The sequence below is a fragment of the Rhopalosiphum padi genome, chromosome 1 (assembly GCF_020882245.1).
Source record: "Rhopalosiphum padi isolate XX-2018 chromosome 1, ASM2088224v1, whole genome shotgun sequence".
Taxonomy (NCBI): domain Eukaryota; kingdom Metazoa; phylum Arthropoda; class Insecta; order Hemiptera; family Aphididae; genus Rhopalosiphum; species Rhopalosiphum padi.
Genome location: NC_083597.1, coordinates 55,392,435 through 55,418,790, shown reverse-complemented (window position 1 = coordinate 55,418,790; position 26,356 = coordinate 55,392,435). Strand labels below are relative to the sequence as shown.

The 26,356-nt window shown below is 29.1% G+C and overlaps 1 protein-coding gene across 3 annotated transcripts in view; it reads left to right on the top strand.

Annotated features, from left to right (window-relative positions):
* Positions 1 to 22,972, top strand: part of LOC132917474 (neurobeachin) — a 225,672-nt gene extending 202,700 nt beyond the window's left edge. For all 3 annotated transcript variants that reach the window (XM_060978226.1, XM_060978225.1, XM_060978224.1), the window contains 16 exons: positions 4,923 to 5,040; positions 14,027 to 14,129; positions 14,866 to 14,981; positions 16,255 to 16,367; positions 16,537 to 16,677; positions 16,748 to 16,867; positions 16,965 to 17,117; positions 17,227 to 17,299; positions 18,277 to 18,461; positions 18,673 to 18,850; positions 18,937 to 19,017; positions 19,181 to 19,348; positions 19,416 to 19,679; positions 19,753 to 19,949; positions 20,326 to 20,477; positions 20,538 to 22,972. In XM_060978226.1, the coding sequence (XP_060834209.1) occupies positions 4,923 to 5,040; positions 14,027 to 14,129; positions 14,866 to 14,981; positions 16,255 to 16,367; positions 16,537 to 16,677; positions 16,748 to 16,867; positions 16,965 to 17,117; positions 17,227 to 17,299; positions 18,277 to 18,461; positions 18,673 to 18,850; positions 18,937 to 19,017; positions 19,181 to 19,348; positions 19,416 to 19,679; positions 19,753 to 19,949; positions 20,326 to 20,477; positions 20,538 to 20,628 (2,253 nt within the window). In that variant the 3' untranslated portion in view covers positions 20,629 to 22,972. The remainder of the gene's footprint in view (positions 1 to 4,922; positions 5,041 to 14,026; positions 14,130 to 14,865; positions 14,982 to 16,254; positions 16,368 to 16,536; positions 16,678 to 16,747; positions 16,868 to 16,964; positions 17,118 to 17,226; positions 17,300 to 18,276; positions 18,462 to 18,672; positions 18,851 to 18,936; positions 19,018 to 19,180; positions 19,349 to 19,415; positions 19,680 to 19,752; positions 19,950 to 20,325; positions 20,478 to 20,537) is intronic.
* Positions 22,973 to 26,356: the final 3,384 nt, after the last annotated feature.

Genomic DNA, 26,356 nt, shown 5'->3' with positions numbered 1-26,356 from the left:
TTGTGTGTATATATATATATATATATACAGCCTATAATAATACGTTTTATGTGTGGTGCGCGTAGGTTGCCGGGCCACCTCGTCGAAACAACAACGCTGCGGAGGCGCATAAATCACCAAAGGATGCGGCGTCGGAGCACCCATTAGACCCGTCGGTGGCGCGATTATTTTTGGAACCAGCGTGTGTGCTATCCGTGTGATTTTAGCGATCGTGTGTGTGTGTGTGTGTGGCGCCTATATGACGTGCTCGGTTCACGCCACAATAATAATAATATATATACCGTTGAGCGTATATTTTGTCGTGTTTCGTGTGTGTACACGCGGAACTGCGGTTAATATTCACACGACCGCTGCTGCGACCCTCCTCCGGCAGCAAATATTAATTGTACATCATCAACACTGCACGCGCGTAAAAGTGTAATCGCCTATAGTATAACATAATATAATATGTACGTGTCGTCAGATGACGACGGGAGGAAATGAGAATATCAATTAAAGGTAACACCAACCCCACCGCTCCCCAGCAGGGTTACTATACCACGTAATCGTATAATATTATCCCCATTTATAATTTCCTATTGTAAACCGACGATTGTACACAGGGCAAAGTGATTATTGTAGGTACTGCATAACGATATAAGTAATTGCAGATAAGTAATTACTATATATATATATGATGTTTATTGTCTTATTGTTCGTGTTTGTGCAATGTAGTAATCCGTGTATAAGAAATTTATTTTCGTAAATATATATTTTTATGCGCAGTTTCTCACTGTGCATCAGTGATGATGATAATCTTCGATATATTATTTATTCATACGTATATATTGCTCGACAAAACATATATTATTATTCATTGGACTAAAATATAATTATTCCGACAATATAATCGTATTATACTCGGTAACACGCCACCGGAGTCGAACGTGCGTAAAATATATATCGTCGAAAAAAATTCCATTTCACAACTGAACGGTTTTCGGCACGTGTATACGCCTATTTATATGTGATGTATAACGACTGGAATTCGACTCGGAGATTTAGCGTGTCCCTGGGTGTATATAATATAATGATGATACACATAATAAGCGTACCGTCACTGGATTTTCGAAAAATTGTTTCACGTTGGTCGCGTGCAATTTATTACCATAATATTATTCGTACAATGGCCGTACAGTCCCAAATACATCATAATATTATAATGTATAAGGTCGTCGCGTGATAATAATAATTATCGCAGGACAGAAGTGGTCCTGCAGGCTGCGTTTTGTGTGTGGCCGGCGACCATCACGATTCTCGACGGGTAGGCCACCGGGGAATTGTCATCGCCTAGACACAACATCCCTAATAAATTACTGGGGAGGTTCGTCCTATTAAAAACACGTGCTGTGCAGCAGATATAATATTTCACATCGAAAACGGCTAAGGACTTGTTTATTTTACTCACATAGTCTGCACTCTAATTATGTACGATTTGTATACAGATGATATTATATATATATATATACAACTATACATATATATATATATAGTATATATAGCGTTTTCGTCGCTTTAATTTTAAACATACCTATTAAATTCAAAAGTAGCCAAATAAAAAATGTGTCCAGACGCTTTTATAAGTTATACTTACACACCAACAAAAAATAAACATATTAAGACTTAATTATTATAAGTGAACTGCTTTACCTTTGATCCCTATGTATAATAGTATCTCTAATCTACAGGTATGAACTTCATAAGTAATCACGCCTGGAAACTTGATATAGTTATAATAATTAGTTTTCACCATTATTTGTTAAAAACCTAAAATGTGATAATTGATGTAATATTTAACTAATTGTATACACTTTATATTATAAATATCCATTCTATTATTAGTTATTTAATTTCATGAAAAAATTATACACAAATGTATGATTTATTTTTGGAAATCGTACAACCAATTTAATTTTTGTTTATTAATCGAAATTAAACGTGCGCGTATATTCCTTAACTTATTCGTATGTACCTTTTATAATTTATTTGATCTTTAAACGAAGTTAATGAGTCCAAAACGGCAGGATGAGTTTATTTTAGTAATTTCCCTTGTTTTATACGCGTCTGCCCAAAAAATAATTAACCATTGAAATTTAATTTCGCGTTTCATTTACCTCATCATTATCTAAACACACATAAATTAGTCGTACACAAACATATTATACGCTTTTATTTAAATGTACCTACGTACATAATATATAACGCTGTGTGTGTTATATACATGGACATGCTGCAGACCAACAACTGTTTAATAAGACGCGCACATTATATCATAGCCATAAATTCCGATTTTAACGACTCCGTGTTTCTGGATCGGCTTGAAATCCGAATACTCGCGACCTGTAAACGATAGTGTGTTTTGTATATTATTCTCTTTTAATTTTATAATAATATCATCGGTTGGTATAGGTATATGATATGCCTATATATATATATATATATTATAAGTATAACCACATTATATCTCTGTGAGTTCGTTATTCTGACTCACGATCTATGCACATATATACAGAACGGTCAGGACGTTATCTGGTTGGCAGGACGTCGTAATTATTTTTATTTTATCGTTATAATGACAATTAAAATATAATATTATACAAATAATGACTTTTAGTGGACATAAGAATCAAAATAACATGGTACATCTAGCTATAACATATGAATAATAAATACGCAGTATCATAATCGCATTCGTCACGAACATTTGACAGTTTTGCGTTTAATAGCCAATACTAAATCTCCCAAGTATTATATATAACAAATATAAATTATAAAAATATATATAACCTACGTCTTAGTATGGTTATATTTAAAAGTAATGATGAAATGTGGTTTTTCTTCACCACTGCGTACGCGTTAAACAATTTTATTTAAATTAATTAATTTATCGTTATCCCGTTATCCGAATAAATGGTAATAGTTATTTGTGTGTTCAGCTCATATAATACGTAGATCGTCACACCCTTTTCCGCGTCGTGTACAATAATATAGTATTTTATTTTATTACCCATATTATATGCATATAAGTTACGTATATATATATATATATATATTCAGAGCATTTTTCTTTTAGAAAAAGTGTCTTCAGACAAAAAAAATAAATTAAAAAACACGCGTTGTAAAATCAATACGTTCATCGTTCCGCTCGAAATCTATAAAATATATTAAATCTAAATATCAACACCTTTATATAGCTACTGTATATTTTAATTATTATAATTCTCGCATCGTAGTCCGCGGCATGGTCCTCGTCACTTATCTCGTCACCTCACACTCGAAACTATAATATGTCCGATGGATGCAAATCACGTGCTGCAGTTTGTATATGTACATATATAGCAATAGGGGATGTTGACGAAAAATTGCAATGAAATAAACGCGCGTGCAAGGGGTACGACCCCAAAATATATTATACGAGACTTAATTTAATAACGTTCACTGGCTGTTTATGTAGGTGCAGTGCGCATTCGTATATATTACGCGTTTGTGTACATGTATGTGTGTGTTATATTTTAATATTATATTATATTATGTACAAACAATGAACGCAAACATTGCTGTGTCGCGCCCCTATCAGCGGCTATGCCATAATCGTATAAAAAAGCCGAGAGGCCGACGAAACGTGCCCGTTAAATGGATTTTTGGCCGTATGATAATAGTATGGTATACGATGATTATACAATAGTACGTTTGGATTAATCGCGTTTTGAGCTAAAATCCGCACAAAAATTTTAGGTACGGTGAAAATCTAAAATCACATCTTATTATAGTTTGCACAGTTTACATATTTTGTAAAATGACTACGTGTATAAATTCTTATACAATTATCGTCTTATTCAATTTACGAAACTTTGTTTTTCCACAGCGATTTGTATGATATATAATTCGGTCTTTCCTTTTAAAATTATTTACAATTAGAATAACATACCTTCTTTCCCCTTAAAAAAAACATTGCTTACGTGACATTACGCCACTGAATTACGGCAATCTTCGACCTATACCTCATGCAATATCATATATTTTCGAGCGTAAGCTTTATATACCTTCAAAACAATATGATTTACACAATTTCATCGTTGTTCTATGATTAGCTGAATGTATAATTATTACGGCCATCGAGTATTTTCGAAAAGTACTATATTTATGTTTACTACTGCTTATTACTTACACAACCATCGTCAAATTCAGTGCGTATATTTCTGTAATGCTAATAGAAAAACATTATCCTAGCGCTGGGATTTCGTTTAAACGGCTGGACACAATAATATAACATAATAATAACACTACAATAATATATTTATATAGATAAAAATCTTAATGACACGTAATGCACTAACATTAACGAAAAACGATTGTTTACCCGATTATTATACAGTATTAATTTGCGTTAATCACGAAATGTATATGGTTGCGTGAGCTTAAACAGTGCAACATTCATCACTCGTCGTCACCAAGTCTAAATTATAATATAATATTTTAAATAGATAATATCAAAAATATATAGATACAATTCTTTAGGTTATATTAGGTATAAAGCTATATCGTTGTTGTAAGTATTGAAAACTTATAATAATAATATAAACCGAATAATAAAACAATATTAAATTATATAATATAATGCTCTATAAATTCGTATTTTATTGACTATATTCATTGATATAATATGTATTATATATAGTATATAAATCTTTGTACAATGATTAGTCGATTTATATTATACTGCAGTACCTATTATTATAAATAGTATACATAATTATTTTAGTTTTCAATAATAATCCCAAAAAATATAAATTCTTGTTTTCAGCAGTAATATTGACTACATATCGTTAAGTTTTACTGGAGTAATATTACAGTAATATTTATAATATCGTTTTTGTTCACAGGTGCTGAAATACTGCGATCATTTACATGGAAAATGGTACTTTTCGGAAATCAGAGCAATATTCTCGCGCCGGTACTTATTGCAGAACATCGCCATTGAAATATTTATGGCCAGTCGAAGTAAGTACCCATAAAATATATTACACATTTACACTGTATTATCAGTACGTATGTATATGCTTATCATATTATGATTTTTAAAAGTTTCAAATATAGATAAAACAATGGTACTTAATAACCATATTTTAAAATTCATAAATTATTTTTTATCACTTTATAGGACTCTGTGATAATACAATTAATACGTTTGTTTATGAAATGAGAATTATTTTATTTTACTATAAATTATTTAACTGAAAAGTGTTTTGAAAATTGTATGTACCTAATTCAAAATTTTAACAAGGAGTTTCTTAATTATTAAAATCTTTATACTAAAGATAATAAACCTTAAAAATGATTAAAAAGTCTAACAAAAATATAAAATAGATGTAATATAATTGGATCTATGGCTTATTATTATACTTTGTCCATTTTTACAAATTGCAATTTTTGATAAATTATTAATATTAACTATTAACACTGCCAAGTCACTATAGCCCCCAAATGATTCAAACCCATTATTATTGTTATAAATCTATTATCTACTAAATTATTTACACTAAAAAATAGAAGTTTTCATTCAAAAAACAAAGTTTGTATCTTCACATGATACTCTTTAAATGATAGGTACATAAGAAATCTCAGAAATTTGATAATATATTCTTCAATTATACTTAAAAATTCCAAAACAGATTTTGAATAATTGCATTCTTGAAGAAAAATGGGGTTAATACATACGTACATGTGTGTTAAAGTAAATTACGTGGTACCTATTTAATAATTTCACTCCGCGGTGGGCATTATAATTCTGTATAGAGACTTTAACGTCTCCTATCGATTAACCTAGTGTTTCGGCTATCGTTGTATGATAAAACGCAAGTATCCGCACACTGTTGTTTGTTTCGATGCATTAGTCCCGCGTATTAGAAAATCTCCGAGCATAAGCATATTTATCTTATACTATTATAAATATATTTTTTTAACATAATATGGTCTCGTTAGCAACAGATGGTAGAGATAACACGCGTAGTGTTACGTTAATTCTAAAAGTACCTAAATAGTAGATATACGCAAAAATGAAATATAATAGTCACGTATCTATATAATATTATCAAACGCACATGACGCATTATATACTTATATAAACGCGTGTTCCATATGCCGTCGGGATTATATTATATTTTTATTAAGTCGCACCGGATGAAATTTTATTCCCATACGATTTGTATATTACGTTTATTCTGCTATGACAGTCGCGACGCAGGTTCGATGCAATTTTTATTATAATAATATTATTATTTATTTATTTATTTATATTTTTATTATTCTGGAAAAAAAAAAGTTCATGGATATTATGTCAAGTTTTATGGTTAATTTTTTATATCAGGGTGGTCATGATAATAATATTTATAAAACGATATGATTATTAATATAATTTATTGAAGTATACAAGGTAGATATAACTATGCAGTTAATATTAATTATGATAACTAATACAGATAATAATAATATAAGAAAATGAGCTAATTAGATCGCAAGTATAGTAGATAACCATACGAGTGAAGTGAACCAATTTATTTCAGAGTTTAATGAATTATGAACATTTTCAGCCAGAATATTTAGCCATAAGTACCTTGTGTGTTTAATTTGGAGATTTATCTGTAAATTATAATTTCTTATGAACCATAGTTTATTTTCTCTGATTATTAATAAATGATTTTAATTTTGTAATTATAATTATTATTATATAATATATATATATATATATAAAGTATATACCTATAATCGCGTAACAATGCATATACATTAAATTTCTATCTTATCCTATAAGTATTTAGAAATGTATTGATCAATTCATAAAAGAAGAGTATTAAATCAAGTATACGAATTAAACAGTACTTATATCAAAGTAAAGGAATTAAATAAACTATAACGATTTTGCATAGTGGTTGTGATTGAAAGAAGTATATGGTTATATTATACATTATTAAATATATAGGATAACCAAAGATTATTAAGAACACACAATTTATTATTTAAGGTTTATCGTTTATTTTAAAAAAGCTATTTATTTAATTAATGATTCTTTTAAATATAATTTTTTATAATACTTATATACTATTCTAAATACGTTAAAAAAATGTGCTTGCAGTGCAAATTGGTCTGCATGGTGAATTGTATGTAGTTACCTCGCGTAGGTATCTTGTGCCTCGCCGTCCGTTGAAAAATAACGTTTGATTTATAACCGTATGTTTTATGTATGATACAGAAATAAAAAGCGTTGAAACGACATTCGCAGCTATATACCTTTCTGGTTAACTACCTCGATATAATAAACTCGTAAATATGTATAATATCGTCTCTGGAAAAAACTACTGTGACTGTCATCACTCATCGCACGCGCCGACTAACGCGCTATAATCGTATCGCTGCTATATAATGTGTACGCCTAAATAAAACTTGTTTCGATACGAATCTCCTCATAGGTAAAAGAATACTTATATATATATTCGTATCGGTGTGTGTGTTGTCTATATATATATTATGTAATCATCGTCGGACCTCGTGTCTCGTCATAGGAAATAACATATTAGTGTACGCATCTACAGTATTTTAATCGGAACGCATAAAAAATATAAATTCTATAACCGAGTACAATAATAATAATTGAAATTTCAAGAGGTCTGCACACAGTGTTTCAGTTGAATAGGAGGAATAGTCCTTAGGTTTTTTTAATTCCACTGCTGTTTGTGAACACAAAACATAATTGATTACATAGGTATATACCATATATATATTAGGTAAATATATACGTTTTAGGAACGTGTTCAACGAACGAATCCTGAGCGAGTTTGTTATATTATTAGTAATTTATCTCCCCCAAATACAAAACCACTTACAATCCATTTTATATTTAATATTTAAATACTAGTAAAATATACCTAATATGGTATAAAATTGCAAAAAATGTTCGTGTTTCTGTTTATAATATTATAAATTATTATAATGCATAGGAATTGATTAAAGTTTAACCGTGAAACGCCAGCCTTTTTATACTTAATCTTCCCGTCTCGAAATGAAAGCTATATAGCTTTTACAAAATTATAATAATATAATTAAAATTAAAATAATTTATTATTAAATTAAATTAAAGGACTTTTCAAACAAGTAATACAAATTAAATATACAATAATTGTTACAAAAAAATAATAAATATAATAACATGTATATTCTGTTATTAGTATAATATCATTAGTCATTACTCATTACACTTGATATTATATAGATAGAATACCATTAGATATTTTTCATAATTTTCTTCCCATATTAATTAAATATTAAATCAATTTAATTTATATATCTTAGTCTCGTATACTTTGTCTAGGTTGATCCACAAATATTCTAATATCAATTAAATTATAGATATGTACATTTAACATTTGTTTTCGTTTTATAAAATCAATCCTATACGTCATCCTATACATAAATGATCATAAATATTAAAATTAGAAGTTATGTAAAACTAGAAATTCGATATGCAAAAATACTCGAAATTATCATAGTTATAATAATATTTGAATTTCAAAAATTATACTAACCTGCTGCAGTCTTGATCTAACCACAGATAAACGCACGAATTATTAATTATGTTCGTCGTTAGTATTTTCGAGTCGTGCTCAACAAACAAGTCTAACAGTTTTTTATTATATACTATATATATCCCCTCTCTTACTATTAGACGTGATAAATTGTTTATGTATGTTTTAAAATATTTGTCTCCATTTTTTTTTCTAAATTCTCTTGATAATAATTTATTTTTTGATTTAGTAGATTATTTTAAAATGTAAAACTTAAAATTAGGTAAAAAAATATAAATGTTAAATTATTAATTTATACCAATCATAAGAAAAATTTATGAATTCGAATAATTTTAACAATAATTTATCATGTTAAAAACAATATAAGACTACCTATAGATATTTTATAAAAATTATGTATAATTTAGTTCTAGTTTTCGTATTTCTAAAAATATCTTCAAAGTTATTATCTCAAACCAATAGATCGCATATTAGTTATAAATATTTACACAAATTATTATAATACTCCTACATGTTTTTCGGAACCATATACGTAGATGGGTTGTTGATAAATGTATATTATATTTTAACACCTATTCAATTATATACTTTTATTGTACATTAATATTTTTATTTTATTATATATATAAACAACGTTATTCGATAAATAGCATTTATGATACTATAGTTATATAGGTATAATAAACGATTATATATAATATTATGTATATAATAACGATTTGATTTGCCGGATTCCATTCCCGCCCTAAGTGTGTGCTTCAGTGTGTACAACGGACATCACTTCAGCAGCCAAACACATTATATGTATACGCGACGAGACAATTTTTTTTTCTCTCATATTATTATTACCATCAGCTCTCGCCACCAGTTCTCTACGGCGTTTCTGTATACGCCCGACGACATTCCAATTGAGGTTTTTGTTTTTTTTTTTTTTTACACAATAAAATATATATAAATGTAATATTTTTTTTTCTACTTGCCGTCGCGTCGTAGTAACTGTTTTTTCAACTACTCTTGCACTGTCGTCATCGTCGGCGTGGCTTTTGTCTGTCGTCCAAAGCCGGCCCGCAACGGATTCCAAACCGGACACAATCGGCTCTCGAAATCTCACGGCCGGTCCAAATTTCATACCAACACTATATTGTATCGCTTTTTTGGTTCTTATTATATATTATTACATGGACGTATATATACACTGGCAACTGCGACCACGATCACGTCATTAAATATTATATTAAGCGAGCGCGCGCCGCGCGCTTTTTTTTATTTCAATTTTTTTTTTTTTTATCATTACCAGCTACGCGTGTTATTAAATACCGCGTGTAATGACGTTTTTCGGCCTGTCCCTATAAACCACAGTTCCAGATCACGTCACGACCCGTGTATATTATATTTTATGACGTCGGTCCAAATGGGCCTGAGCAATAAATCCGGTCGGCAGATAATTAAGACACTTTGCAGGTCTGATCACCATCGCAAAAATACAAACGTCTCGCGCGTGTATACATATATATTATATATGTAGGACGTAGGTACATATATTGTATAATATTATATGTATAATTGGTTCAACCGTGCTCTGTACCGAACGACGACACTGACGCGGTACATTTTTTTTCACTATCTGTCATATTTCATTTGGTCCATAACTCAGTCGAAATATGTGGTTTTCAAAACTATCGAATCAAATAACTATGGTGATTTTGTATAATATATATGAGCACTACAAACTATTTATTATGTATAGTGTATGTTTCGAGCTTTGATATTTACGTTCCAAATACATTTCCAGTTGAATTATTTTTAACACTACGGCGTAAATTTAAATATAGATACACAAAACGATTAGAAATGTAAAATGTGACACACATTTATTATGTAAGGAATAAAAGAGGAAAATATAATTTATACAACATTCGATTCGTTTTAAAAGTCGTTATTACTTCTTATATTGATTATTAACTATAAATATCTGTGTCAGTATACACTATATAAAATCTTATCTCTATTATACACTATACTATAATATATATACAAGCAATTAATTATTAAAAGTTAAAACAAATATTTAGTAAGTACCTGGGTTTAAATTATAATGAAATGTATTAACTATCCATTCTATTCACATCCGGTATTTTTTTGTTCAAATAATAAAAACAATTCGATTTGAGCTATAAACGTATCGTCTTACATTGGTTTTTCTCTATGATATTTTTCATAGCCAATCAGAGTATAGCTATGACACGTATTCAATTTGTTATATTTTTGTGTAATGATTATGTTATCTGTTTTCCGGTTCACTTGCATAGAAAAACAATCAGTCGTTTGCCATCGATCGCTGTGAATGTTTTATGTGAATGGTAAATAATCCGTCTTGAAGCCTATATTATTATAATGTGTGTGTTGACAGCAGAAACACGAATTAGCACTTATGATTCGATGACGTATCAATTACTTATAATACAACGCATATTATTTAATATAATTTGTATGGTTATTTAAACGTGTATAAAAAAATGGATAATTATTCATTGAAAACCATATTTATTCTGATGTTGAAATGGTATTTTTATCGAATCTTATATTACTTTGGAATCGTAACCCGTTTGGAATTTATTATCTCAGAAACGAATTGTCTCGAGTACCGAGTACGTATAATTGTTTTATAACAGTTTTGGTAATAAAAATATTTGTTTTTGAACTGTAATACACTGAATATTTTCGCTAGAAATATGAAATAAACTTTATTAGGTTCCGGTATACGGTTCCAAACAAATACTTTTCCAATAAGTTTTAAATAAATAAAAATTCAAAATAGTGTTTGCTAACTGTTAAATTTCAAACGGATACATTTTTAAGTGGATACTTTTCTGTTAAAATATATTTAAAAAGCAATAAAGTTCCAACTAATTAATTTCCAATAAAGTATATTATACCTACATTTTTTATAAGGATAATGTATCAATGAAGTATAAAATAGTTATTAGTGACTACAGGATTTCAGTGCTTGTTACTATAATATATTGATGAACTATTCGTTTACCAGGTTTCAATTTCCTTATAAATTTCCTTTAATAACCTACCATAATAGATCTCCAACACATTATTGTGTAACTTACACAGTGTAAGTACACAATTGTACAACTTTTTATACCTGTTGTATCTCTGATGATACTATATCTGACTGATTTCAGGCTCGTAAACTATAGTTATTTTTATCTGGTAACTACGTCCGTACGGTGTTATAAAATGTATCTATACGTACTGTGTATTATTATTATAATCGGTTGTGTGCTGTATTATAAACGATGCGGTAAACGTGGATGATTTTTAAAATTACCAAAAAATTCGTTTTTTACTGCGTGCGTGTTTTACTCGTCTGTAGGTATACATTTCTACCATAATATACCTACTTATTACCTCTATACTACCTATATATGTATACAAATATATGTGCTGTCTGATTTATTGTTACGAGTGTGTGGCGTTTCGGGGTTCGTTTTTAAACAGGAAACGTTCGTTTTGAATAGGCCGGAAGTGCTTAGGGGTCGTACGGATTGGAGAAATTATCTTCGACCCTTCTCGTCGGTTGCAGGGGCGGCGGCTACACTATACGAGCGGTGTGTTTTGTTAAGGGCGCCGCTGGTACTACCGGATCAATGTTAATTCGATTTTAAAGGACGGCCGGCAAACTCATTTGCCACCACCCTCTACTCGTGAGTCTCGCGAAACTCTTGCAGTGCGTATAAACAAATATATATACAAACACTGGATTTTACCACCATGCCGCCGCCGTCGGTACAACACTTCAGTCCGCTTAGAAAGGGTCGCGCTGCAGAAAACGAATTATATGTACACGTCACCCTCGCTTGTGTTAAAACAACTCTATATTACCGCCAAATGGACGAGGACTATCTATCTCTCTATACTTGTATATACTTTATATATATACATATGTAATATGTGTGTATTTATATATACATAGATCGCCTATATATATATATACACACGAACTTTAATCTAGTACACTGCAGGAGTGTCTTATACTCTCCATCACTCTTTTTCTTTTTTCCTTCTTCTTTTTCTTCTTCTTTTATACGGCATATAAATCGCAGAGTGCGTGTTCTTTTCAATCGGCTAAAAGGATTTGGTCCACTACATAATATAATATATTTAACAAAATTGTATTATTTGTGTATATATGTGTATAGAGGTACATACATGTGTTTTTGATAAACATTATACAGAGTATTCACCCACCCACCCCTGCGGTCTTGTGTTGCCCATATGGTAAAATTTGAATCACTGTTACCTACCCTATTTAAACGTACATTATTTCTATGTGTATTATTTTTAATTTATATTATAATAATTATAGGTATAGATGACGTGTGATATGTTTGTGTAACTATTGTATTTTGCATAATTTGTCTTTGTGGTTTTTTCTTATCCTCTTTTAAACATATTGAATTTTGAATGTGATAGGTTTATATTATCACCATGTCAACAAGCAATTATGGTTTTTACTTTTTTATTCTATTGCATCTATGTTTTTTTTAATCGTTTGAAATAAAAAAAAATATATACATCTACACGGCTATAAATTGCATTACAGTCGCCACTATATTAAACTAATATTATTTTTATATTCCAACGGTAATCACCGAACCGAATAAATCTATGTTTAAAAGTAATTTATTCGTCCAACTATGTGCACTCAATGGCCGTGTTATTTTTGATATGCCTATTAATAAAATAAACTATATACACGCATGTCGCATATGCAACTCGTAGTCTCGCTATAATAATATATATGTATCTTAAATTAGTACTTTTAATGGGACGTGGTTAATTTTTCTTAATGTGTTATAATTTATTATATTATGTTTTATACGTTTTTAATTAATTGCACTTTAAAATGTGTTTTGTATGCAGTTCATACAAATTATACTGTAACGCATTTAGTTATTATATACATATACAAAACTCTATAAAAAAGCTATTCAAAATATGAATAGAACATAAAATTTAAAATAGTTTACTGGAAAACTTTGTAAATTTGCTAATATATGTAAAAAAAACTTTATTAATTTTATTAAACTTAGTATTTTATAACTTTAAAAATATTTCCATCAAATATTGATCAAGTTTAGGTTAAAAAGCTTTTCATTTAAGTTTGAAGTTTTGAACTTCAAAGTTTATTTATTTAAATACATATAGGCTTTATTATAGATAACTGGATAAATATTAACTATACGATTTATATGTAGGTTTATTATATAATGAGTAGGTACCTAGTTAAATATCTAGAGGATTTTAATATTATACTCACCTGTTCTAAGCCATTCAACTTAACATGTTTTATTCAATAATTTATTTTTAAATTTGTTTGTTTTTTATAATTTTAGCATCCGTGATGTTTTCATTCCCTGACCAGAATACAGTTAAACGAGTCATCAAGGCATTGCCCAGGGTTGGAGTAGGTATCAAGTATGGCTTACCACAAACCAGGTAAGTGATTGAAATTCTATTTTAGTTTATATTAGTTGGCTTTAAAAATAATTAAAGTAATAATTTATTTCAAAGCATTAATTCAACCTTGAATACGGCTTATAACTTATAGTGTATATGAACATTATTTTCATTTGATGTTTTAAACCACATCTGAGGAGTATATTCGTGTAGATAAGATTCGCCTCCTACCCTCCCTACCTCCATAGAAAATAAAGTATCCGGTTTAAATATGAAAAAATGTGTGTAGGGACCTATACTGTTAATTAAAACTATTTTAAATATTTAATATACTAGAAGCGGAAATTTTATTTTTATTTCCAAAGAAACGACGTAAAATGTATATTGTGAGAAAAAAATATTATAAAAACTGAAAATGTCAAACAAATGATATATTCCTGAGTTATAACATATAGTTTCCTTTATAAACAAGAAAATCAAAAACCATATTCCCCACATTTCACATAAAATCAATATTTTATCGTTGTTTACTCTGTCTTTATATAACCAGTGTGTTACCAAAATAATGTATATCATATCTATATTATCTCACCGCGTATATTATTAATTTTTAATAAGCTACAAAAGTATAGGTACTTTATTGTCACATTAGTATTCTTGATATTGTATAGTAATATATTGCAACAATATTATAATACGTATTTTACTATTTACGCTACTATTGTCGTGATATAAACTAATAATCCATCGTCATTTGACGACCGCAATTTTTCAGACGCGCGTCCATGATGTCTCCCAGGCAATTGATGAGAAACTCGAACATGACTCAAAAGTGGCAGCGCCGCGAGATATCCAACTTTGAGTATCTAATGTTCCTCAACACCATAGCCGGTTAGTATAAACACGTATATGACTGTAGGCATTATAATATTATGCGACACGCACACGCCCTTACACTATAGGTATTATACCATGTACCTACGACCCACGCGCATATAACATAATAATATTTTACGGTGTAGGTAACGCGACACCGGACACAGTGTATTTTTTTACAAAAAAAAAAACATTATTATTGTTACGCTTACGGACGCGGTTTGTGCACAGTGTGTGTATGTGTGTGTGTGTGTGTGTGTTATATACATTTTATTTTAATAATTTGTTTTTTTTCGTGTATACGGATATAAAATTATAAACGTGGCGTATATCTATGCGTAGTCGCACTGAGCCGACGTCCGTCGCTCGAGTATATAGGATATTGACGGTGACGGTTAAATTGTGTCGCCGCGTCGGTGCGGTTTCCCCGCCCCACGGTGCAATCGTTCAACGTCCCGTCTCCGTTTAGGCTCTCCAAATCACTGACAGCGCCAATTAGTGTAAACGTCACGTGTTTGTCGCCGCATTCGAAATATACCCTCTCCGGACACCGCCACCGGCATCTCCATCACTGTTCATTTCCTGAACAAACACTATTATAATATACGTCATCGTGTGTGTTATTTACATGTTATTTGCCTACAATGCAACACCCACGCCCACAGTTTTCTATAATAGCTTAAAACACAAAAGTCGTCATAATAATACGAGCTACCTATATGCATTTGGTATTTTATTCCGCGACAACTGAAATTATTTTTATAGCATTATAATAATATGTTGTATCTCACAATTCGTGTGAATGTGACATGATTGAAAATTTAAAACAAATAACAAGTATTATAGGTTAACACCTCGTGGTCTTATTGATTGAAGGTGTATATATGTATAAATCAGATAGTTACCATGATATACCGAATTTTTAAAAATATTCAACTACTTGGCCGTTTTCGATTAATGTTTATAATTACTAGTGAAATCATTTTATCTAAACAAGTTCGTTTGATTTAATGAACAACGAGATAATTCTGAACTCGAGATACACCAAACATGCACGGTGATAATATATAATAGTACTGGTGCCTAGTAGTATTTATCAGTGGTTATATATACCTATATGTATGTTTGAAAATACATTTTTGTTCACGAAGATATAAAGTATAAATAAATCGTTTTGTTTTTATAAGAACCTATGTGCGTAAAATACACGAAAAATAATATAATATTATTGTAGGTATCTGCCTGCAGCTTATAAAAACGGCCTAGTGATTATTTATTTGAATTTCAGGACGAACTTACAACGATTTGAATCAATATCCAGTTTTTCCATGGGTTCTTACCAATTATGAATCGACTGAAATGGACCTAGGTCTTCCATCCAACTACCGCGATTTATCAAAAGTACGTGCTTATATTATATAATATATTTAATGCATAACAGTTGTATGTTTACGTTTACCGTTGTGTATATTATATATATTTTATTCTGGATTACCCTGGATAATTTGACTGGAATGAAAATAATTCTGAATAATATTACCTAATTATACATTGTAACATTCTTCTTTAGCCCATCGGAGCGTTGAATCCCAGTCGCAAAGCCTACTTTGAAGAGCGATACGGCTCTTGGGAAAACGAAAGCATTCCGCCATTCCATTACGGTACCCATTATTCGACTGCAGCTTTTGTACTAAATTGGCTGATCAGAATTGTGAGTTCATTTTTTTTCTCATAATATGAAGAATTTATCATTTAAACCCGTTGTTTCTCTATTTGTGTAGGAACCGTTCACCACAATGTTTTTAGCTCTACAAGGTGGCAAATTTGACCATCCCAACCGATTGTTTTCTTCGATTGCGCTGTCTTGGAAGAACTGTCAACGAGACACTTCCGACGTTAAGGTATATAATATATATATACAATATGAAAACTGTCTTGACATGTCATATTTCAAGTACTACCTACCTATATATATACTTGAATACGTTTTTTCTGTAGGAATTAATACCCGAACTGTTTTTCCTACCTGAAATGTTGTCCAACGACAACGAGTACAAATTGGGACACCAAGAAGACGGTACATCGGTAGATAATGTCGAGTTGCCGCCGTGGGCTACTTCGCCCGAAGAGTTCATCAGGATCAACAGAATGGTATGTATCTCAACTGTTGCCATAATATAGACGTGAACACACGATTACAATATACTTATATGGGCTGAAATATATAATATTATGATGGTTTAACGCTATTGTTTCACAGGCTTTGGAATCCGAATTCGTATCGTGTCAACTACATCAATGGATCGACTTGATATTCGGATACAAACAGAGAGGTACGGTTTCTAGATTTCATAAATATATTGCTTATACGCGTTGCGTTTCAGTTTACACTGGAAACTACTTATTATATTTAAATGCTTAACATTAAGATGCATAACATACAGTGCCGCAATAACCGGGTGTGTTGCGTGTGTCAAACACACGGGCCCAGGGCCCCAACCTATAATGGGGGGCCCAATGATAAAAATTGAAAAGTATGTAGAAAGAAAAAAATAAAAAGATTTTGTTATAATAATATAATAATAATTAATAATTATTGAACAATAGATCGATTTTGTCTTGTACAACACAACGTTATCGTATATTAACGTTTCTTTTGCGGCCCGTATAACCGAAATTAAAAATAGTTTGGTTGCAATTGATTAAAGCGCGTCATGCGAAGGAACGCGTATTTTGACCGGCCTATATAGTATGAGTTGAGAGATCCTTTTCAAAGCTTAAACTTATCAAAAATTACGTACGAAACTCCATCGGTCAAGAGAGACTTTCAAGTATAGCTTTGCTTAATATTGAAAGACAACAAACAAATGATATTAACATAGAAAATATAATTGACAATTTTGCCAACAAAAAGGCAAGAAAAAAGAATTTTTTAAAGTGAGTAATGTATTTTTTTTTTCAATTTTTTAATTGGCTGTTAATGCTTATGTATAGTGTGTTCAATTAAATTGTTACTTGATAATTATTTATATTTAAAATTAATAAAAAAAGGTTACAAATTATTACATTTATTTATTTGTAAATACATACCTGTATGTGTTTTCATTATGTTAACTTTATTTTTGTTTATATTTGTATGAGTAAAAATTCAAAATTCCAAAGTATGTTTTCAAATTTGGAAAAATTAATTTTCAAGACAGGGGGGGGCATTAATTTTATTTGCACACGGGCCCAAATTGGTGTAGTTGCGGCACTGATAACATATTATTTTAACCGATTTATGTAAACGTCGTTTTTGCGTTCTCCACAGGACCGGAAGCCATAAGAGCGTCCAACGTATTCTACTACTTGACGTACGAAGGAAGCGTCGATATGGACACTATAACCGATCCGATAATGAAAGAAGCCATTGAAAATCAGATACGCTGTTTCGGTCAGACGCCTTCTCAACTGTTGATGGAACCGCATTTGCCTCGAAGTTCGGCTATGCACATCGTAAGCATATTATCACATTTATATGTATTGCAGTCGCTTAATCGTGCAAATATTATAATTGTGATTTGAGATATATGTGCCAAGCTCAGTTGCATAATATGCCCATTATAATATGTGCGCGACTAAACGATATTATAATATACATTATATAATTATTTTTGTGAGTCTAAAACATATTATCTTACCGAACCCTTTTTCTTTGGAATATTAGTCGCCGATGATGTTCACTAGCATTCCTGACGACGTATGTATGACCATGAAGTTCCCGTCCAATTCGCCGATTTGCCATATATCGGCGAACACGTTCCCTCAGCTACCGATGCCGGCCGTCGTCACCGTGACTACTAACATGCAATTCGCAATAAACCGATGGAACACCAACTATTCTGGTTCGTATAATAATACGTTAAACGTTCGATTCATTACTGACACCTAGTTTCGTAAATCTATCTGTATATAATTTGTGTTATTTCAGTGACAATTCAATCGCCCAGTTATGCTGAAAGCCCCCAACAGCCTAACGTAAATTTACCTCTCGTCATGGACCAAATTTTGAGTAAGATTAATGTATTTTAATAAATGTAATATAATTAATATTGATAAAATCGCAACCAAACGTAATTTTTGTAAATTATTGTGTTTTGTATAAACAACAAACATTGGTGGTTTCACTATGTTTTATTTAAAAATTAAAAAATGTAATTTTGTGTTTATTTTAGCTCAATCAAATAGCAATGTAAACGTGACATTGAAACGCCATCTAGGGGATAACTTCAGTCAGAAATTGAAAATCAAGTGGAATTGTTTTGTAACGACTGTTGACAGTCGTTTCTTAATAGTTTGTGGTTTTTGGGACAACAGTTTTAGAGTCTTTTCCACAGAAACTGGTATGACTTGTTTGCATTAAAATTAAAATTACTGTTTGTTCACTGATTGTTTATTTACTATTATTAGCAAAAATTGTTCAAATTGTATTTGGCCACTATGGAGTGGTGACGTGCTTAAGTCGCAGTGAGTGCAACATTACTTCAGACTGTTACATTGCCAGTGGATCATCTGACTGTACTATTCTATTGTGGCATTGGAATGCGAGAAGTCAGACAATAGTTGGGGAAGGTGATCATCCAACTCCTAGAGCAACATTAACAGGCCATGAACAACCGGTTACTTCAGTGGCAATTTCTGCTGAACTTGGATTGGTCGTATCTGCATCCTCAGGTTTGTATGAGAAGCATTAATTTTGCTGTACCACATATTTTAGTATAAATGATTGATGACCTTTTCATTTTAGGTGGTCCAGTTCTTGTTCACACCACGTTTGGTGATCTCCTGAGGTCGTTGGATCCCCCTAATGGATTTGAAAACCCTGAGTGTGCTGTCATGTCTCGAGAAGGCATAATTGTTGTTAACTATGAACATGGTAGCATTGCAGCATTTACAATTAATGGCAAAAGACTGAGACATACTACACACAATGATAATATCCAAGTAATGATTTACTTAAAAACATTATGATAACATAAATTATGTGTTATTTGTATTAATTATCTTGCATTGAAATTTAATTGAGATTGAAAATTAGTATTTTTTTTTATTCAGTTATAATGTTATTCCTAAATTTTATCCTGACATATTCCAATATTCCATATTTCATTCAGTATTTACCATTGAAATATATTTAAAATAGAATAAAAATTAATCGGATTAAAAAAAAAAAAATTGTATGTCTTTGTATCAAACTTCTAAAATAATTATAAATTGTACATTATTGTCAAATGCATAAATACAATTTCTACTGTTATTTTATGTTATTGTTAAAAAAAAGAAAAATTTTCCCTGTTTAATGTCACATTGTGTCTTGCAGTGTATGTTGTTAAGCAGAGATGGCGAGTACTTGATGACTGGAGGTGATAAAGGAATCGTTGAAGTATGGAGAACATTTAATTTATCATTACTCTATGCTTTCCCGGCATGTGATAGCAGCGTACGGTCATTGGGGCTTACACATGACCAAAAGTAACTATAATATTGCATACTTTCTTAATCATTTAAAATAAAAAAAAAATTTTTTTTAAGATTTTTATTGGCTGGACTGTCTACTGGATCGATTGTCATATTCCATATTGATTACAACAGATGGCACCATGAATTCCAACAGAGATATTAATCACCTCTACACTTGTATTTCATATATATATCTATATGCAACTATAATTGAATTCATTAATAATATTATATAAAGCTGGAGCTCAATGTAAATGTTTACTTACCAGTTATATGTATGCAATAATTCGATCATTTGATATGTATAAATGTGATGTATTATTGTGGAATGGTTTGTTGTATGTCTTGCAATAAACAATGTTTAAGGCAGACAATTTATATTTATGTTCAAAAGGAAAGAGTGTTACCATATATTTACAATTGTCTATTCAAATTTTATTTGTTTTCATAGTGATTATGTTGGTATTTATTAATCAACGTAGTGATTACTGTCTGTTAATATTACAACTTCACTTGGTTAAACATTATGGTTGTAATCATAAATGTGTATTTCATATTGTTTCTTCTCTAAATCACTTTTTTTTTAATGTGTTTGGGAATTTTTTTTATTTATTTGAGATATGTAGTTTATTATTTTTAATCAAAAATCGCTTTTTTATTATAAAAACGATATTTTCTTAACACTTCAAAAAAAAATCTTATTTTCACCAAATGTGAATATACGTTTAAAATAATCGTTTATTACTAGTAGGCCTAGTCAATAACTTACAAATATGATATAAATATATTAATGAATTTTAATATTACTATGTATCAAAACTATGGTTGTAATAAAATACATTCCATTTAATTAACAATACATTCCAAAACAAAAAAAAATTATATTTTTGAGGTATAATTTTTTACTCTGCATTATTGTGATAATTTTATTCAATTTCTGTTGATTTCAAAAAAGTATTAAAATTCGAATAACATGTAAAACGCGTGACGTGTTTATGTTAGTGTTATTACTTACAGTATTTTTTTTTTTATCTGTATTTACGAATTGCCAGTATTTACAATTAATAGTTATTAGAACTATTTCATTAATGCTAATATTATGATGTAACAACAAAACTGTGCGCATAAAGGTTTTGTCAATATTGCCATTTATTATTACATATAGGTATATATTTGTGTATAATATTGCTATTAATCCAGTAAAATTAATTGAATAATTACTGTGATATACTCCATTTTCAATATGTGTACATTTTTTTTTCGGTGCCTAAAAATATTAAAACTTAACAATTTATTGAATTTCAAACTTAATATTATTATAATACTAATAAAATGTATATATTACATTATGTTGGTTGCACGTAACTTGTATGATACTATAGACTAGTAGTTTTGTATAATGAAGTTAAATAATGAATGTATGTACGCGTTATTAACATCTATAATGTGTTATATTTCTATAGTGCCTAAAGAACAGAGCATTTAAGTTGTGTGCCAACCACATTAGTGATGCATTAAAAAAGCTCATTTAAAAATTAATGTTTGTTGTATGTGTAATAATAAGAAACCAAGGTTGTGGCAGGTTCATTTCTTTTATTTGTATTATTTTTTTTCCTATACTTGAAACATTTTGTCTTCAGCCGTTTTAATAATAATATAATCATAATTTTTATTTACATAGTATTATATTAGGTCATTGTCAATTTCTTTATAAAACATTATTTAGTACTTAATTTCATTAGGTGTATCGTATATATACATAATATGTTTATATAGAATGTTAATATCAATCAAAACCCTAAATGTAGCAAAGTTATTATTATTGACAGTATTGTGTAGGAAAAATATTGTTGGTTTGAAACGTTATTATGAATATTACTTATTGTATTATTCTGAATTTATTATTCCCTCCATACTGTAATGGTTACACTTATTCTTATTATTATTTTTTTTTTTTAGAAAATATTTGTTTGTTTAATACACTTCTTAAAATGTTTATTTAAAATATAATGTAATAATTATATTAATTTATCTTGAAGTTTTGCCACTATAGATGATACAATTAGTCTTTTAATTTGTGCAATACTAGAATTTTCAAATTTTAAACACTGATACCCTATTTTAATAAAACCATATTTATTAGGTAGGTATTATACATAAATATATTATACTTTTTTTTGTTATTTTATTTTACTTAAAAATATTATTGGGTCTTATTAAGTAATACACAAACAGAATTTACCACGTAGTAATAATAATTATTATTTATTTATTAATATTGTAGGTATTTTATTATTATTATTATTTTTTTTTTTTTAGTTTGTTAACATATTATTTTTTTTTAGTGTCTTATTGCTCTGTTGTAATAGACATATTATTATTTTACTTATCAAATTAATTTTATTCAATTTTTAATATTTAATACAACCGCCAGTATTGAATGTGATGTGCCTAATAAGTATTTACTTATTTATTGTATGAGTTAAATAAAACTTACTGTACTTAATTAAATATGTTTGTATTATGTGTTTATATTACATAATAATTGCTATATCCTCTATAACAAATTTCCTAAACCTGGGAGTTGTCAACTGATTATTTAGGATCACTAACTTATAATTTAAAACAAAAATAAAAAAGTTAAGCAAATGGATATTGTTCTGCTGTTGGTGTTGAGTGGGCCAAATGGCGCAAGTTAGTTTTTGTAAAACAATTGTCTCACGGCTAAAATGAGATGGTGGGTGATTAGCTAGTGGTGGACAATGCCGCAATGGATAGTGGCTGATGAGTACACACAAAATATTAAGTATGTACTTTGTATTTATATATACCACTAACGTTATTATATTTTAGACTTGGGAACGAGTTTATACAAATAAAATATGACGTGATTCATGGATAGTGCACTGAAACTAATATTTTCTTGTTTTATTGACAATAAAGTTCATAACCATAGGCAGCTATGGAGGGAAGCACTTGCTCTCCACCCATGGGAAAATAATATTAACTTATTATTTAATATATTAATAAATATATTTTATTTTCTATTTTTTCCATGTAAGTACTTATCAAAACTTATTTTATTTAACTATAATATTATATATAATAAATATTAATTATATAAATAATAGCTTATTTATATTTATATATATATATAGAGAGAGAGAGAGAGATGTATATAATATTATATTAAAATAACCCCCCTTTAAAATGTTATCTATAGGTGGTATAAATAACTAAAAAGATGAGTTGACATTTGTAGCAAATTTATTTATCACATTTGTAGCTATACAATTTTTATTTAGCAATTGGAACTTAGAACACATAGTTTTTTACGACCATACCTACTTAAGATCAAATATTTTATTCACCCTGGACCCAACTCAGATGCAGCCTTTAAAAGGTATAGTATTACTGGTATTTATTTTTAGTGGGAATCTAATCAAATATATGCTTGTTTAACGTACTAGTAGGTGACAATGAGGCATAGTGGGATACCGGGCAAAGTGAAGACATTATAATATCTATTTATTTAATGTATAAAATCGATAATATTATTAGATTTATAGTTTTCTTGGTCGTCTATGAGATTGTGTAATAAAAGTTTTGAAACAAACTCAATATTTTTGCAATTAATCGATAAAAACTGAACAAGTGCCTGTCATTATTTACTTGATAATTAAATGTTATTATAATTTATTATTGATATATTCAATTATTTTATGCTTTGCTTTTAATAATTTTTTATTAAAAAGTGTATGTTGTTTGGTCTACGATTAAAGTTCTTTATTTGAGTTCAGCTATTTGAATAAAATTAAATCAAAGGCTCTAGGTAAACTAATTAAGAGAATGTTCCGGTATGAATTCCATCTACAAGACAACTGCATTCTAGTTTTTTGTTATCTTTTTTTTCTATTTTATATGATTTTTTTAAAATTTCAAATGCAAATATTTCAGGTTTGAAAAAAAAATTCAAAAATCTGGAACGAGGTCGCCTAATGAAATTCTCAAGTTTATTTTGATATATAAATCATGTTTCTACGACTAACAAGAACTGAGTAAAATGGGAAGTACGAAAGCATATTTTTACAGTCAAATTTTGCTACCTACCATAACGGCCTCTTAATTGGGGCAAAATGGTTTATATCTGTTTGGGGCAATGTGAGGACGTAAAAAATAATAGTATAAAAACTAAAACTAATAAAAATGATGATAAGTGCTTATATTGTGATGTGTGATACTCAACTTCAGTCGATGAATGTATTCAGAGTCTATAGGTATTATGTAAAAAATGGGCTCATTGGCTTTGTTGGAATGAAAGAAAAAGGTTATGAATTATTAAAAAAAAAAAAAAAATTTTTATTTTATTACGTTTATAAAGTTACAATTTATATTTTTATTTCTTCAAAGTTATAAGTTATACAAATATAAAGATATACATTTTTTTATAAATAATTTGCTGTGTTATTCAAATAAATTAAAATATATGAAGTCTAAATAATATTTGTATATAGATAGGTATTATCCTCACTTTACGCCATGTTCCCCTAGTTAAATATTTAAAACAGGTATTTCAGTATTTGCATTGTATTATTATATAAGATATACTTCAAACGTTTCCACGAATTTGTATCGGCTATTAAAATGGTTTGATCAAAAAATATATAGTTGCATTAATATAACCATATAAAATATAGCCGATATAGAGACAGAAAAAGCTACTAAAATACATCTTATAGGTACCTTGTTAAACTATTAATAATGTTATCGATAAATTCAATAAATATATGTACTCATAGACATATTTATAGTCATTGAGTTTTAATTTTAATTAATACTATTGCTGTGTCAATTGTAGCTTTTTTATAACCACTTCTCTCGATTCATAGTGGCTATTTTCTCAAAGAATGTAAACCGTGAAAAATTTAGGTAATTATAGTACTAGATAAACAAAATAAGGATATACCGTTAGATCATTAGTACTTATTATTTAGTATTTACAATAACTACATACCTATAATGAAAATATGAAGACACGGAAATTCAGCTACACCACCATCTTGGTTTCATTTTTCTTTAATATTATCATAATTTATTAAAATATATTTTTTAAATTAAAAGAATAAATATATTTCTTCAATATCAAAGATAACTATTCCGGAAACTATCGAACGATTTTTAAAATATATCAAAAAATAATCATAGTATTAAGTTTAACGTTGATAAAATAAGGTAAATACTAATACAGAACATCGCCCAAAGGCCAAAATATAAACATACATCAAGAATTGAAATAACTTATTAAATTAAATTAATTTATATTATAAAAATAAATATGATTTTTTTTACACTTTACAGGCACATTATGCAATATAATATTTCCATAACAGTATATTATTATGCAACCTAATTTCAATCACTGTTCAAAAGAACTAAAAATAAAATTTCTCCAAAAACATTTACCTTTATTGTCTGCTTTATGCAATAACTAAATATCTAATTAAAAAAAAAAAAAAAAAAAAAAAAAAAAAAAAAAAAAAAAAAAAAAAAATACTCGATAGTGTAACTTATTTCAAAATACAGTAAAACGTCTAATAATGGACACTTCTCAATAGTGGACATTTCTAAATTCTCCACCAAAAATGTATGCACATAATAGGAGTTATAACCTCTTAATAGTGGACGTGGACACAATAACCTGGTATCAAATTAAAAATTACCTCTCATAAATGGACACAATATATGTACTTATCGAAAACGTTTAAGTAAGAAGAAGTAAAAGAATACGAGTCAATATACAATCCAACGTTTGAAGAAGTTTGGAAAACAGTACATAATTTAAAAACATATTTTAAAAATAAAGAAAATGAAATCCAATAGTAGCCAATTTA